The sequence below is a fragment of the Microtus oregoni genome, unplaced genomic scaffold (assembly GCF_018167655.1).
Source record: "Microtus oregoni isolate MIOR12 unplaced genomic scaffold, Mior012 000004F_ref0000308, whole genome shotgun sequence".
In the NCBI taxonomy this organism is placed as follows: domain Eukaryota; kingdom Metazoa; phylum Chordata; class Mammalia; order Rodentia; family Cricetidae; genus Microtus; species Microtus oregoni.
The window spans coordinates 11,248,243-11,264,836 of record NW_024543063.1 but is presented as its reverse complement, the minus strand read 5'-3'; the positions used below and the strand labels follow the sequence as shown (position 1 = coordinate 11,264,836).

General features: G+C 41.9%; 1 protein-coding gene across 1 annotated transcript in view; it reads left to right on the top strand.

Moving 5' to 3' along the window:
• Positions 1-16,594, top strand: part of LOC121447140 (nuclear body protein SP140-like protein) — a 93,515-nt gene that overhangs the window by 60,256 nt on the left and 16,665 nt on the right. The window contains exons 16-22 of the mRNA XM_041650221.1: positions 6,067-6,209; positions 7,617-7,649; positions 9,451-9,489; positions 12,992-13,107; positions 14,440-14,557; positions 14,829-14,900; positions 15,583-15,666. Coding sequence (XP_041506155.1) covers positions 6,067-6,209; positions 7,617-7,649; positions 9,451-9,489; positions 12,992-13,107; positions 14,440-14,557; positions 14,829-14,900; positions 15,583-15,666 — 605 coding nt within the window. The remainder of the gene's footprint in view (positions 1-6,066; positions 6,210-7,616; positions 7,650-9,450; positions 9,490-12,991; positions 13,108-14,439; positions 14,558-14,828; positions 14,901-15,582; positions 15,667-16,594) is intronic.

The window sequence follows — 16,594 nt, the reverse complement described above, 5'->3', positions numbered from 1 at the left end:
ACATATGCAGGGCGTTGGAGCCAAGAAAAGAAGCTGATTCACTGCAGGTGACGTGGGTAGGTTGGGTTCCTGCGCGAGATGGTTGCTCTGGTGGGCCCTGCCACAAAACACACCACTGCACAAATATACCACACTCAACAGAGTCAGTATAAGAGGAAGTAGAGATGAAAACTTGAGTAAAAGGTGAGACGAGACAAAGAGCAACCTTAGTAAAGATGATGACTGGGTCACCTCACCTGTCCTTCTTGCCCTTCATCAAGATGGTGGTGAAGTATCTCTTTTAACCTTGAACAAAAAGGTCACATGGTCACCCTTAGCAAAGATGGCAGTTAGGTCATCTTACCTATCCCAGCCAAGATGGCACGAGCCCATGTGTTGTAAGCTACCTTATAGATTTAAAACCATATGCACTTCATAAGACACACATAAGGAATGCAGGCATTCAGAATCACATTCATGTGACCACATCATTTGCGCATTCTTCAATACATATGAAACAGACAGGAAACAAAAGGTATTCCCGAGGAGATGCTGTTGGTCTCAGGACAGCCCACTGTGGGTAGGGTGGCTGAGCATTTGCCGTGCAGGTGGAAGCAGAAGGCACATCATGAACTGGAGCACAGAGAAGAGAAACAGAGTAGTAGTGCAGCCAGACGGGAAAGAGGAACTCACCATCCCAGGCTGAAAGTTGCAGTGGCAGCGGCAGAGACAGGACAAACAGAAGAGCAAGAGATGCCTAATGAGACAGAGTGTTTCCAGGCAGAGAGAGGATCCCACCCTGAGACAGGCTTAGCTATGGTGGGAGAGGGGAGGAGGCTACTGCAACGGGCAGAAGACAGAGTTTTAGCGTGGCTAGATCGTATATCGGGAACAAGAAGCAGACAAACAAGCAAAGAGAAAAGGGAAAAGGAACAGAGGCTGTGCCTCCTACTATGGATCACTGGTGGATTAGTGTAGACTGCCAATAAGCCGCTATATGGTTTGATATCTGACTGAGGTGTAGTTTCCATGAGTGAGGTAGAGAAGATCCTAAGCTTGTAATCTCCAGGGTCCCAGGGTCTAAGGGAGGATCTGATCTGAAAGGTACAGGCTGATTTCATGGTCCACAGAGCACAAAATCAGGGCTCCAAGTCGGAGACTATGAGTGCCCAGTACTGGGTCTTTTGAACAAACCCAGAAGACAAGAAATCATGGCCAAGACGAATCCTCAGTCATAGAAACATGGTCGGGGAGGGAAGAATCCCACTGTTACTGCCAATTCTCCTGCTGTTGGATATAGAATTCCAGCAATCCCTAGTTGGAAAAATGATTGGGTTTAAAAGTACAGGGTTCTGGCAGTTCTCAAACTGCTGGTCCTCAGGAGGAACTTCCAGGAGAGCCTATCATGTCTGGCGGCACCAAATATTCAAATATTCACCAAATATATATTCTGTGTGAGAGGGACCTTGGCGGGTGAGAGCCAGGGGCCTCACGATGGGCGAGAGACAAATATGCCATGCAGACAGAACTTAAGTGAGGACTTTTATTGAGATAAAGGGAATGGGGGAGGGAAGAAAGAAAGGGAGAGCAAAAGAGAGATAGAGAGAGAAAGAGAGGGATGCAGAGGGGGGAAGAGGAAGGAGAAAGAGAAGTAGACAGAGTCTCACCTTTTAGAGAGAAAGGATGCTGCCTGCCTGCACACAGTGTTGACACAAGGTTAGATGGACTCCTTCATATCCTTAAGGGGTGGAGACAAGTTCCTCTGGATGCTAATATTCTTCACCACTGAACCGTTTCCCTAGCCCCAATATAGTTCTTTTGTCAGCAACAAATAGGTGTTTTCCCTATGATTCTACTGCCTACATGTAATTTAACTGGTCCCCGTAGATAACATTTCCAAAATAACTTTTGACATCAACTAGTCTGTATCGGCGTAAATAAATGCAATGCAGATATTAAAGAATATTTACCACTTTAATGATAAACTTACAGAACCGAAGTTCCCGCATGGCACAGGAGGTAGGAAGGAAAGGGCGGAGCTGCCTCCCGCGCACCCATTTATCTGTAGGCATTCACCAGAGGCAAACCCCGCCCCCTAAAGGGGCTGTCTTAACCCTACACTAGTCGTGAATCTCAAATATGAGAAATAACCAACTGTCATGAGTTGGAAGAGTAATGTTATAGAAGTAGCTGTGGTGACAGCTTCCTCATGGCTGGGTGCACAAGAACCCAGCAGGGAATTTTCTGCCTTTACTCACCTTTTTGAAATGCAAGTTGGCCCTACACTGGGTCACAGTAAAAGGAGGAAAAAGAACCCTAGTCATGTTTTAGGGAATTTCTTTTTTTAAAAAAATCTTTTAATATTACAGTAGAATGCTTTTAAAAGTAATATCAAAGGCTGGAGAAATGGCTTCGTGGTTAAGCACACTGACTGTTCTTCCAGAGGATGCAGATGCAATTCTTATCAACCACACTTGGCTCACAACAACCTATCACTACAGTTCCAGGTGATTCAGTGCCCTTTTCTGGCTTCTCTGGGCAGTAAGCACAGATGATGTGCACTGACACACAGACAAAGCAACAATACACATAAAATAGATGAATTCATAAAGGATGACTGTAGCGGCGTAAATGAATGCAGGCAGATTGTAAATAATATATACAGCTATAATGAAGAAATAGACTTACAGGACCAAGTTTCCCGTGGAGTACAGGAAGCAGAAGGGGCACGCGGACTCCCGTGCGCCCGATTTATAAGTAAACATTTGCCCGTGGCAAGCCCGTCCCCTAAGGGGCTGGCTTACCCTACAGATAATGTCAGTGGTAGTCATTCTCTGACCTTACCTGTCTGTTGTGGGGAGCTTTCATTGAGTTCCTGCCGCCCTGCTCCCAGCTGCCTGGCTAGCTTATGCCCCAAAATAACAACACACACACTGTATTCTTTTAAACACTGCTTGGCCCATTATATCTAGCCTCTTCTCGGCTAACTCTCACACCTGGACTAGCCCATTTCTAATAATGTATGTAGCACCCCAAGGTGCGCTTACCGGGAAGATTCTAGCCTACATCCATCCTGGGTCAGAGCTTCATCACGTCTGGCCGGGAGAGGGGAGCTATCGAGTCTGAGCTCATTTCCTCTTCCTCCCAGTATTCTGTTTTGTTTACTCCACCCACCTATGTTTTAACTTTTGAGGCCAAGCAGTTTCTTTATTAATTAACCAATGACCTTCCTCCATCATTTCCCCTTTTTCTGTTTAAACAAAAAAAAATATGAAGGCTTAAATTTTAACATAGCAAAAATACATATAACAAAACAGTTATCAAGTAAAAATTACAATATTTACAACTATTTTATCTTTATCATAACTAAGGAAAACTATAACTATCTATCTATTCTTCAACTCCATCAAAGACTCAAGAAGGATACAATATTACCTAAGCAAACAAGAAATAAGCAACTTCCAAACTCTAGAAATAACAGAGACATCTCGCTGCCTGGACAATCACCCAAAATTTCTCTGTACCGTTGGGGCATCCATCTTTGGCCTACAGGCCCATAGTATCCAGAGACATTTCCATGAAGCAGGAAATTTCAAAGTCAGTTCAGTCACTATCTGCTGTGTCCTGCAGAATGTCTCGCAGACTCCTTCATGAATCAGGAACCTCAAAAGGTCATCTCACCTTTAGGCAAGTTCAGCAGTCCTCTCTCTGAGGGTTCTCTGTGTCCAGTTTATGCATCAGTCCAGACAAAAGCAGTTTCTTGCCCAAATGGCTATCAAACTCCATAAGGAGCCTCTTCAATGCCCATCTTCCATTTGAAGTAGATTGGTGTTTCCAGGAGCACATATGTCTCATTGTCATGAAAAACCCTAAGTTATTAAAACTTTAAAATGCCATATTCTATAATCTTTGAGAAATATGAAGAATGCCTATCTAAAATATATCTATGTACATCTAGAAAATCTTAACTAACATGACTACAAACTTGACTATTATGATTATCTATTAACAACCTATATACATTACATTTTTAAGTGAACTACACAATCACAATACCTTAATCAAGATCAGAAATACATATAACAAAATTGACCTTAAATCTCTATCAATAAAGCAAAATCTATACTAATGCAAATTATTCATATCTATATCATATCCCCCCCCTTTAAATGTAAAAAAACATTTATAAACAATATTTGGGAACATGGGCGCAGTTTTTTCTCTCCAAACTGCTTCCTGCTGAATGGGGGTGCAGTTATTTAGGTCTTTCATGGTATAACCTGTGTGCTAGATTCATCTCAGTTGGCAGTTAAATGAAGTAATTTTCTGAAGGTGTTCACAGCAAGCTTTCAGGAGGGTGTGGTCTATCATACCATATTGGGATGGAAGCAATCCATAGTGTCACATCCTCTGTGAAAACAAAAGAAGAAACTCCTTTCCAAAGCATCATATCCTTAGATCTAAATTCTGAAGTCAAGGTATTTTCAAAATATCTATGTTGGATTAGTTCAGCAGCATTCATAAACAAATATCTTTTAGCAGCTGTTGCTCCTTCCTCAGCATTCAAACAATTCAAAGAGAGCATAATAGCATACAGTATCAAAATTCTCTGTTTATTTTCCATCTTTGTATGGCTTTATTTTAACTCTATTTTGTTTATTTTTTCTTTTTGAGACAGGTTTTCTGTATATCTTTGTCCTGGAATAACTCTGAAAATCAGGCTGTCCTTGAACTCTCACAGATCCTTCTGACTCTGCCTCCTAGGCATTGGGATTAAAGGCATGTGCTACCACACCTTGAAGTCACAGGGGTCAATCTCCCTCTGCCTTCCAAGTGTTGGGATTAAAGGTGTGTCCTACCACACCCAACTACTCTCTTTCTTCCTTTTTTGTTTTTTACTTTAAGAACTTTAACTTTTAGCCTGCACATATTTTCAACACACTGTAAATCATTTAGAGGTTTTCTTTGTTTTTGAATCTCTCTTTACTGTATCTCTCTTTTTCTGAACACATGAACCTTTAAATTACTGAGCACTATGGGTAGGATTAAAGCCGTGGCTTTGATGGCTGGATCCAGCCCATTCCTTAGCTTTCCAGCCTCATGGCAGAGATACCACCAGAGCCATTTTTATAACAACTCTATGGCGTTTCAAGGTCCCTGCCAACAAGCAAGTTAAGTGTTGTTTAACACTCAAAACCTCCATAGTCAGGACCACCTGCTTGAAAGAGTAAGAGTTTGCCCTGGCAGGATGACCCAGAAAGCCGGCATTTTAAAACAACACAGGTTTTTTCCTGCTACTGCCGAAAACAAACAAGCATTCAGTCAGCTTTTATCAACACCATTTAAGTGTTTCATGGCAGGACCTCTTAAGAGCTGCATGGTTTTGCAGCTAAAGCTAAGTCAGGAAGCCTCTCTTAGATGAGAGCACTTGCCTCTAGCAAACAGAAGAGACCCAAGAAATTGCTGCTACCAAGAAAACATGCTTTACTGTAATCTTTCCCAATCCTTCTCAGGCTTTCTGTGGATACAGTCGCCCCACGTTGGACGTCATTCTGTTGTGGGGAGCTTTGGGCTGCATTCCTGCTGCCCTGCTCCCAGCCGCCTGGCTAGCTTATGCCCCGAAATAACAACACACAAACTGTATTCATTTAAACACTGCTTGGCCCATTATACCTAGCCTCTTATCAGCTAACTCTTGTACCTGGACTAGCCCATTTCTAATAATGTATGTAGCACCCCAAGGTGTGCTTACCGGGAAGATTCTAGCCTACGTCCATCCTGGGTCAGAGCTTCATCGCGTCTGCCTGGGAAAGGGGAGCTATCAAGTCTGAACTCACTTCCTCTTCTTCCTAGCACTCTCTTCTGTTTACTCCACCCACCTATGTTTTAACCTATGAGGCGAAGCAGTTTCTTTATTAATTAACTAATGACCTTCCTCCATCACCTAACAGGATGGGTGTGTGGGTCCTGATGACTGAGAGGAAAATGCACATCCTCCTGAGAATAAACGTCAGCCCCAGTCCAGGACATTATGGGCAAGAGCAGGTGTTTTCGTAGCTGGCTGCTCAGTTGGTCTTGGTCTTACAGGCACCTATGAGAAGAGTATACGGAGTGACAATGAAAAGTGGCTCACGCCCAGGGAGTTTGAAATCAGAGGAAAACTTGAAAAATCCAAGAACTGGAAGAAAAGCATACGTTGTTATGAATGGACCCTGAAAGAATTGATAGAGGTATTCTGCGGCAGATAGCTTCCATGGTTCCAGGAAAAGATGGTGGATTAAAAGCTTCTATGTAAACTGCAAGACAACAGTTTAGAAGCTCTTCAGTGGGAATGGTTTCTTCAACCAAGGATTTCACTATCAGAATTCACTGGCACCAGATGTTGGCAAAATGGCAGTGTCAACAATACTGTTATGATTCTTTTTAGCCAAGTTCCATGGCATGGGTTGTTGCCAGCATGCACTCAGGCATTACCATGACCAGCTTGCATTATAGCTTAATACTCTTAAATGTATTAACTTGCATGCTTTGGATGAAAAGACTGTGACCTTTACCACTAACTAGTTCCATAAAATTTGGTAGTATGACTATAATTTAAATTAAATTTATGATTTAAACTTGAAGTTCCAGTGATGAAAATAATATATAGTTACACATCTAAAAAGAATGCACCCGTGTTGATGCCTGCATTACAGAATGTTCCAGCAGGGCTTCTCCCAGGTCCTCATCTCACACTTGTTTTTGAATACCTGAGTGTGGTGAGCCAAACCTGTAATCCCAACACTTGTAGAGACTAAGGCAGGGAGACTGTTCTGAGCTCAAGGATGGCCTAGACATTGTAGTATATGCCAGAGAGGTTACAGAGTAAGACCATCCTCAACTCTATCTAGCCAAAAATAAGATTAAATAAAGGAAAATAATTTGAAATTGCAGTTTGAAATAAGTTCTTTGCTCTTCATTTATATCAACCCCCTGAATTGGGAAAATCAAGAGGTTCCCTTAGTAGTAGACCCTGTTTCTTTTGATGTGGGGTACACAGATCTTTCTGTCACATATCTCAGATGGCCTATCCCTGTGTCATCCTCACAATAAAACAAAAAAGTTTGCTCATCAACTATCGACTGAGCTGCATCTAAAGCATGGGGAGTACAGATGTGAGCCCCTGGCCAGGGCAAGTCTGCACTTTCACACCCTACCTGCACTTACTACTGTGGAGGAGAGGAGTCTGTAGCAAATGATGCTGAAGCCAAGGGATGGGATGGCTATTTCTTGATTTAGGACTGAAAGCCTTGTTATGGAACAGTCTTTCCTGAGCTGGATCACAAAGGACAGTTCTGATAAAGTGTAGGGTGGGGCTTTCTGCATGGAGAAAGAAGGGCATTAGAAACCAGCCCTCAATGTGTCTGGAAACTGTGGGAGATCAAGCACCATCTCTTGTCTGGGCTCACTGTGAAAATCACAAGGCCAGAAAAAGGGGTTTAAATGTGTCCTTGACTCAGCATTAGGGCACATGGGGAGCAATTTCCATGACAACTTGTATTTAACAATGGAACATCCAGACAGAGTAACTAGAAAGCAGGTAGAAATACAAAATAAAAGCAAAGAGTTACCCCATCATTAACATCTCTATCTTTCAGAAAGAATTGCTACCGAACCCACAAAAGAAAAAGGTAATTATTCCAAGATCTCCTTCCATGATGTCTGAGGCCATCATCTGCAAATTGGTAGTTGTGATTTCTGTCATATTACAGTTGTTAAATTCACTGATTATAGTAAAAATGGATTTTAAAATATGGTATTGTTGTGATTAATATTTTAAAATATTATACAGTATAAAAGGCTAGTGCTCCATTTAACATTAAAACATTTAAGAATGAGGTGGGAATAATTCTCTAAAACAATAAAACAATGGACTGCCAATATAACCCAGGAACTAAACCTGATTACCTGAGTTGAATCCCCAGCAACCATATGATTTAAAAGAGAAAACAGGTTCCCTAAATATGTCCTTTGCTCTCTACCTCATTGTCACATGAGTGTCTATACACTTGCACATATAAAATGCAATTTTTAAAGACGTAAATCCTGCAAAGATGACTCGGTGGTTAAGAGAACTAGCACTAACTGCTCTTCCAAAAGACCCAAGTATATTCCCGCATTCACACGGTAGCTTATATCCATCTGTAACTCCAGTCCCAGGACTTCCTCTGACCTATGAAGGTAACATATTTAGGCCCACCCACACTTCTTTTGTTCCTCTGCTGGAGACAAGGCATTGAGCTCTCATCTCTGGAGTCTGGATAGCTCATTGGATGACTGAGGTAAATCCTGAGGCTTCTGGTCCATGGACCACTGCTTGCAGGCAGAGATCTCACCTGATGGCTGTGCATTAGAACCCCTCAGAATGTTTAAGCATCCAGTGCTTGGCTCCAGGTCAGACTCAGTAAATTGAAATTCATGTCAATTGGATCCTAGATATGTGTTTTGTTTTTTTCCCTCAGTGTTAAGGATCAAACCTAGGGCCCCTTTCATGTGAGGTTGAACATTCTCCCATTGGACTACACTCTCAAACCTGGAAATCTTTTAGTTCTGTGAATGATTTTAGTCTATAACATGTTGATGATTACTGTTAAATAAAAGAACAAATTTCTTGTTTAAAAAAGAGGAGGTTGGGGAAAGGCTCAATGGTTAAGAGCACTTGCTCCTTCCAAGGACCTGGGTTCAAAACCTAGCGTCCACTTGGTGGCTTGCAACCATCTGTAATTCTAATTCCAGCGAATCTGACACCTTCTGTCCTTTGTGGGCCCCAAGCTCACAATTAAAACGTAAACATACATGAAAGCAAAACATCCATGCACATAAAATTAAAGTAAAAACAAAAAATCAAAGGAACAAGAGCATGGCTAAGTGGTGAAATGTTTACCTAGTGGTAGATGCTTGTCTATCATGCTTCAGGTTCATACTCCAGCACCATGGAGGGAGCACCACTTAAAGAGAGCTGGATGTATATGGGGATGGAACCTTAATAGTGCAGTGATTGTCTAGATTTGGGTTCTACGCCCACATTAAAAAAGATAAACCTCAGGGTCTAACCAGGCTTCTAAATTTACCTGTTATTATAAAAAGGAAAGCCTGTTGCAAGATTCCCTGCCCAGGGCCCTGTTGGAATAGATGCCTCCAAACATGTCCCTCAGGGGCCATTCTAGGTATCTATAAAAGAGATCCCATGGACCAGATTCATGTTTGCAGCCTAGAATATGAACATTGTGTGTTCTTATGTCATAGTAAATGTCTGGGTAAAGAGAGAAATTAAAAATTATAATTTTATTCACTTTGGCTCTAACTTGTTAGATATTTTCCTTTATTGGTGATATTTAGCAATAGTACGTTCAGACAGAATAACTAGACAGCAGTTAGAATTACAAAATAAAACCAACGATTTACCCCATCATCAACATCTCTGTCTTTCAGAACAAGTATGTACCAGACCCACCAAAGAAAAAGAGAAAGGTAATTATTCCAAGATCTCCTTCCATGATGTCTGAGGTCATCATCTACAAATTGTTAGTAGTGCTCTCTGTCACATTACAGTTGTTACATACACTGATTATGGCAAAAATGGAACAATACAATATGGTATTGTTGTGATTGATATTTTAAAATATTTTACAATATAAGAGGCCAGTGCTCCATTAAACATTAAAACATTGAGACTGAGGTGGGAACAATTTTTAAAAACAGTAAAACAGCCGGGTGGTGGTGGCACACGCCTTTAATCCCAGCACTTGAAAGGCAGAGGCAGGGGGATATCTGTGAGTTCGAGACCAGCCTGGTTTACAAGAGCTAATTCCAGGACAGGCCCCAAAACCACAGAGGAAAACTGGTCTCGAAAAACCAAAAAAAAAAAAAAAAAAACAGTAAAACAATGGACTGGCAATATGACCCAGGAACTAAAGGTACTTGCTGCCCAACCTGATGACCTGAGTTGAATCCTCAGCAACCATATGATGGAAAGAGAAAACAGGTTCCCAAAATTTTCCCTTTGATCTCTAACTGAATGTCACATCAGTGTCTATATACATAAATAAAATGTAGTTTTTAAAAAAAAAAATCTGAGGGCTGGAAATAAGTCTCAGTGGTTAAGAGAACTAGCTACTCTTCCGAAAGACCCAAGTATATTCCCACATTCACACGGTAGCTTATATCCTTCTCTAACTCCAGTCCCAGGACTTCCTCTGACCTATGAAGGTAACATATTTAGGCCCACGCACACTTCTTTTGTTCCTCTGCTGGAGACAAGGCATTGAGCTCTCATCTCTGGAGTCTGGATAGCTCATTGGATGACTGAGGCAGTTGATGAGGTTTCTGGTCCATGGATCACTACTTGGAAACAGAGATCTCACCTGATGACTGTGATTTAGAACCCCTCAGAATATTTTTGCATCCAGTGCTCCAGCCCAGACTCAGTGAACTGAAATTGATGTTGATAGAATCCTAGATACTTGTTATGTTTTCCTCTCTCAATGTTCAAGGTCAAACCTAGGGCCTTATTCATGCTAGGTTGAACATTCTACCACTGGACTACACTTTCAAGCCTGGAATAATTTTTAATTCCACAAGTGTTTTTAGTCTGTAACATATTAATGATTATATTAAATAAGAGAACAAATTTCTTGTTTAAAAGGGTGAAGTTGGAGAAAGGGTCAGGGATAAGAGTACTTGCTGCCCTTTTGTGACTCTGGGTTCAAAACCTAGCATCCACTTGGTAGTTTGCAACCATCTGTCATTCTAATTCCGGTGAATCTGACTTCTTCTTTTGTCCTCTGTGGGCCCCAGGTTCACAAGTGGTGCATAGATATACATGAAAGCAAAGCATCCATGCACATCAAATGAAAATAAAAACAAAAAAACGAAAGAGGCAAGGGCATGGCTTGATGGTAAAGTGTTTACCTAGTAGTAGAATGCTTGTCTTTCACTCTCCAGGTTCACTGGGTTCAAACTCTAGCATCATGAAGGGAGCAACACTAAAAGAGGGCTGGCTGTTTATGGGGATGGTACCTTAATAGTCAGTGATCACCTAGGCCTGAGCCTGGATTCTATACCCACCTTAAAAAAGATAAACCTAAGGGCCCATCCAGGCTTCTAGACAATGGACCACTATGTAGATTTGCCTGTATCCTGCTCTTCCTCAGGACTCACTTTGCAGTGTTTTTAATAAATGACTCAGAAATCTTGACCCAGCAACCTAAAAAGAGTGTTCAGCAAATACAGCCTCACCTGCTATTATAAAAAGCAGAGACTATTGCAAGATTCCCTGCCTCGGGTTCCTGATGGAGATTGATGCCTCCAAACATGTCCCTCAGGGGCCATTCAAGGTACCTATAAGAGATCCCATTGACCAGATTCATGTTTGCAGCCTAGAATTTGAATCTTGTGCCATAATAAATGCCTGGGTAAAAAGAGAAACCACAAATTATTTTATTCACTTCAGTTCTGACTTGTTGGATATTTTCCCTTGATGGTGATGTCATGGGTAAGGAATCCTGCACCCTGATAGCATAAGGCCCTATACAAGCATGAGGCGAGATATAAAATTTAGAATGAACATGACTGGTTTATGGCTGGGTGTCTGAGACAGGGAGGGGCAGGGATGAGTCAGGGTTCATATGATGAAAGGATAGAGGGTCACTGTGACATAGGAACAGGGACAGTGTTCCAGAACAATAAAGACCTCCCTAGCGAAGCACAGAGTGAGTGCTGGAGGCTCAAAACAAGACCAGAATGCAGACCTGAAAGACTAGAGAAAGAGTGGTCATAAAAGGAACTGTGAATATTGAGGCAAATGAGTCGAGGGCACAGAACAGAGCCCAAGGAACCCACATCTTCTAATAGTAGAACCTGCTCAACAACCCTAGGTAGTTCTCCTGATCAAATTCCTTGAATGTTAGAAATGCCACTTTGGAAACTTGAGTCAACAAAATCAGAACCCAAGCTTGCCCTTGCTACATGAGCTCCTCCCCCCAATAATAATGATGATGAAATTAATTAATTAATCCAGATGAAGACATTATATTTTGGAGTTAGACTTTTCTGAATAATATATTTGTTGTTATCTCTAATTCATCTTTTTTGTTACTGTTGATATTGCAATGGTGTTCCTGTTATTTCCATGTCAGAGTCACTGTTTTTTACAATGTAAATTTTTCTAGTCTGACATATCCCAGCAATTCCCTGAACTTTATTTCATATCAGAATTCCATTCTGTAAATCTCTGTTCAATACTAGTCCTTCATATTTTGAGGAGAGGGGCTGGTGAGACATAGAGAGAGTTAAGAAGAGCTCTGCTGCTCTCCCAGAGTGTTGTCTGAGGCTTCTGTCCCGCCCAGTCCCACAGTCGTTCAGTCCCAAAGAAACATACAGAGGTCTACATTAATCATAAACTTATTGGCCTATTAGCTCAGGTTCTTATTAACTCTTTTTACATCTGATATTAGCCCATTCTTCTTGTCTGTGTTAGCCACGTAGATGGTACCTTTTTCGGCGAGGCAGTCACATCTTGCTTCCTCTTTGTCTGGATGACAACTGCAGACGGAAACTTCCCTCTGTCTAGAATTCTCATTGTCCTGCCTCTACTTCCTACCTGGTCGCCCCACCTATACTTCCTGCCTGGCTTGGCCAATCAGCATTTATTTAAAATGCAAGTGACAGGGTACAACCCATTGTCCCACAGAACCAGAGGACCCAGATTTGGTTCCCAGCATCCACATGGCAGCTGACAACCACCTGAAAATGTAAGGCCAGGGGATACAATTCTCACTTGTAGCCTCTGCAGGCAACTGCACAGCTGTGGTGCATGTATATACACTCAGAAACACACACATTAAAAAAGTATTTGAAATATCTACTTTGGAGTAAAGATTTCTGGGCCTCCTTGGTTTAGGCAAAGGCTACATGTTTCAGCATTATGGGGTCACATGGCTCTTGATGATATTTTGCAACATTTCTCTTGTAGCTGGAAAATTCACAACAGTGTACAGTGTGCAGCCAAGGATGGAACTTGTACCCTTGTGATAGATGTGGGAAATTCTATCATGAAAATTGCCACATCCCACCTGTGGAAGACAAGAGGTTAGTAAGACAGCCCTGCCCCCACCCCCGGCCCTTCCTCCTCAGGACACACTTCATCCCCCCACCCCCCAACACTCACACATCCTGCTGGTTTGCTATCTCCAGTTGAATATGTATTGATAGGATGGGAGCAAGACCTTGGTCTTAAGATCCAAAAGTATATAGAACTGTTTACAGAACGCATAGCAGAACATTAAAGGAAATAATTATGGAATGATTAATGAAAAGTGATTACCTGAAAGAAGTGTCACTCCTTGTCACCTATGTGCTCCACTGGGGTGCCAGCATCATACAGTGGTTGTTGGCTTTAACCAGGCATTCATTTTCCTAACTACGGAATAACAACATTGATAAAGATGGGCTGTCAAGCCTACAGAAATCCACCCCAGCATTCTATCAAACTAATTGACTCTGGGTTACATGAGAACTGGAAATCCTGTATGTCAGCACCCCACCCCCACCCCCACCCTCACCAGAACATGCCTTTGCTGTATTTGTATCTCTGGGCAGAGATAGAATGTGAGATTCCAAGAGGTTGACAAGGGATTAGACTGGTGGTATCAATAGTGTGGATGAAACTACTGTGACTCAGGGACTGATCTCTCCTGGAAATTCTCTAAGAGAACATTGCCCTCTGGTGACAGGAGGATTCATAAGACCACTCACTAGTTCCAGGGCACCATCTCAGAGAATTATTGGAAACCACTTCTACTGGTTAGTTAGACATAATACCAAAGCACAGAAGGAATCAGTTCTTTCACAATGCCCACATGCAGCTCCCAACACCCCTCAGGAGTGTCTTGTAATGGATACTTTGAAAAAGAACACTGAATGGACAAGGAGAAGCCAGTATTTTTAAGACAGATCATTGAAATGAATGAAATTTGGGATGACTTTGTCAAGGATTTTGTTGGTGTTTAACTTGGGAAGGAAAGACTTAATTTTATCAAACAGTTTGTCACCCCCAATTCAGAGGAGTAATGGCAGGTACCTGATACAGAAAACATGGAGAAGTGTAACTTACTGGCTTTTTTTGCATGGCTTCCTTCAGCCAGTTTTCTTATAGCCCCCAGGAATGCCTGCCCAGAGTCATACAGCCCTCAGTGTAGACTGAGTTTTTTGATGGGACCGTCTTGGGTTCACAGCACTCATTAATAATAGTAGGGGTTATATTTGCATATCAAACTCACATGGAGAGCCAGTCCAGTGTCCTCCAAGAGTGAAGTTGAATGCTAGGTGGAAACCATTCTTGAACAGAGGTCTTTGTCAGCCACAGGAATGGGGGCTGGTCCACAGCCTCTGCCCTTGCTCACTTTATCTCTGATCTCTCAGTGGCCCATGGAGCTGTGTCTTCTGCAAGATAAAGGATCAGGCAAAGTTCCAAGAAAATCAAGCATTTCATAAGGAATCTGAGGTCCTGAAGAGGAAGATGTTGCCTGAGGAGCAGCTGGTGAGTCAGTGTGAAGTTGAAGGTCTCTCTTTTTGGTTGATAGAAGAACATGGTCTTACAGAGGGTAAGGAAGAGAACCCCAAGGTAAATCATGATGTACTTGGATCATGTGACCCATTGTAAAATTCATACTCCAAGGAGTAGCCACGTTTCATATTTGTCTCAAAGAGGTCCAAGGGGGTCTAGGAGTCTTTTATTGAATCTTGGATTTTAAGCAGACCTTTTCTCCCTAAGTGATCATCCATTGAGAATCACCTTTCATCTTTTGCAGAAATGTGAGCTGCTTCTCTTGACTGTCTATCAGGAACCAAAATGTTGCTTTTTTATCCACAAACCAAAGCAAGTAAGTAAGGACAGCAAAACTGAAATCTTGTGATCTTATTCCCATACAAGTTGTCTTTCTCTTGCCTTCTTGATGGGCGTCTTTGTGCAGGAAGCCATACATAGCAAACTACCGTAGACTTGGGGCAATATATACAATATAAATTTGTTTCTTATGGCTCTGGACATTGAAGGTCTGAGGCCAAGGTGCAGATAAAGTCTGGCTTCTGGTAAGGATCTTCTATTTCTTTATGTGAGACAAGATCTCACTCCACATCTCTGTCTGGCCTGGAACTCATTCTGTAGACCAAGCAGGTCTTGAACTCATAGAGATTTCATTTGCCTGTGCATTCAATATTCTGGGGTTAAATGTGTGTGCCATGACAACTGGCTAAAAGTCTTCCGGGAAGCAGGCAACTCACTTCAGACTGCTCTCTCAAATGGTGAAAAGAGACTGGGAGAGCTTCCTGGAATCTTAATAAGGGCACTAATCCCACTCCTAGGGCTACACCTTCATAAGCTAATTGCAAAGCCTTTACTTCTTACTTCCAGTGTGCCAGGTGTTAGGATTTCACCCTATGTATTAGAGGGATAAAGATACAAGCATTCAGAATCCACAACCATGGGAGCATGTGGAAAGCCAGCTAAGGACTATACTGACAGCATCCCCCTCACACACATATTTTTGGTTCTTTTCACAACAGAGAAAAGAAGACTTTCCAGACCTCAAAGAACACATGTGGTTAAACAAAGTCAAGAAAAGGCTGAACAAGAAGGCATATCATTCGGTAAAGCATTTTGTTGCAGACATGCGTCTCATCTTTCATAACCACAGCATATTTTATAAAGTAAGAGCCTCTGCTTTGCTTTCTTTTTCTCTGAGTTGACTCATTTTTATTCATATCAGGTAGATGCTATAATCCCCCTCATCATGGGGCAAGCCCACACAAGTCAAAGTTAAGGAAAAATTCAAAAAGCCTCATGATTCAGGTGAGGAAAGCAGCAATGACTCTAAAGAGAGAAAATCAGACTTCTACTTTGCCAAACCTCAAATTTCTTAGTATCTAAAAGCCTAGTGCTGTAGCAAAACGTTCTTGTCACAGAACTGGAGAGATGGCTCAGGGGTTAAGAGCCCTTGCTGCTCTGGGAAGGAGAGGAGTATGGCTCCCAGCACTCATATCAGGGGCTCATGTGCACTCCAACTCCAGGGAATGCAACACCCTCTTCTTAGCTCCTCAGGCACCTGCAGTCACACGCACACACCACACATAAGCACACATGCTTAAAGTAATAAAAATGACAAAGGTAGAGGCAGGCAGATCTCTGTAGCATGAGTTCTAATTGGTCTTAATAAAAACCCAAGGACAGATAGATATTAGGGGGTGAAAGCTGAAAGATCAGAGAAGCAGAGAAACCAGTCTGAAGACGGATGCTAAAGGGCTATCCCACACTAGCTAAGAATTGAGTATAATAAAGAGTTATTTATTTAGGGATAGATTCACAGACCATAGTCCTTTGCATGATTGGGAACAGGAACTGAATCCAGAAGAGGGAACATGCTTTACATCAGCATTTATAGTATAAGAGGCCTCACCCAAGTGGGCTGATAACTTAAAGGCTACTGGTGGTAGGAATTCCTACAGCACTTCCCCCTTTTGTTTAAATAAGAGAGTTCTAAGCCTAATACAAATTTATATACAATAATAACAAATATCA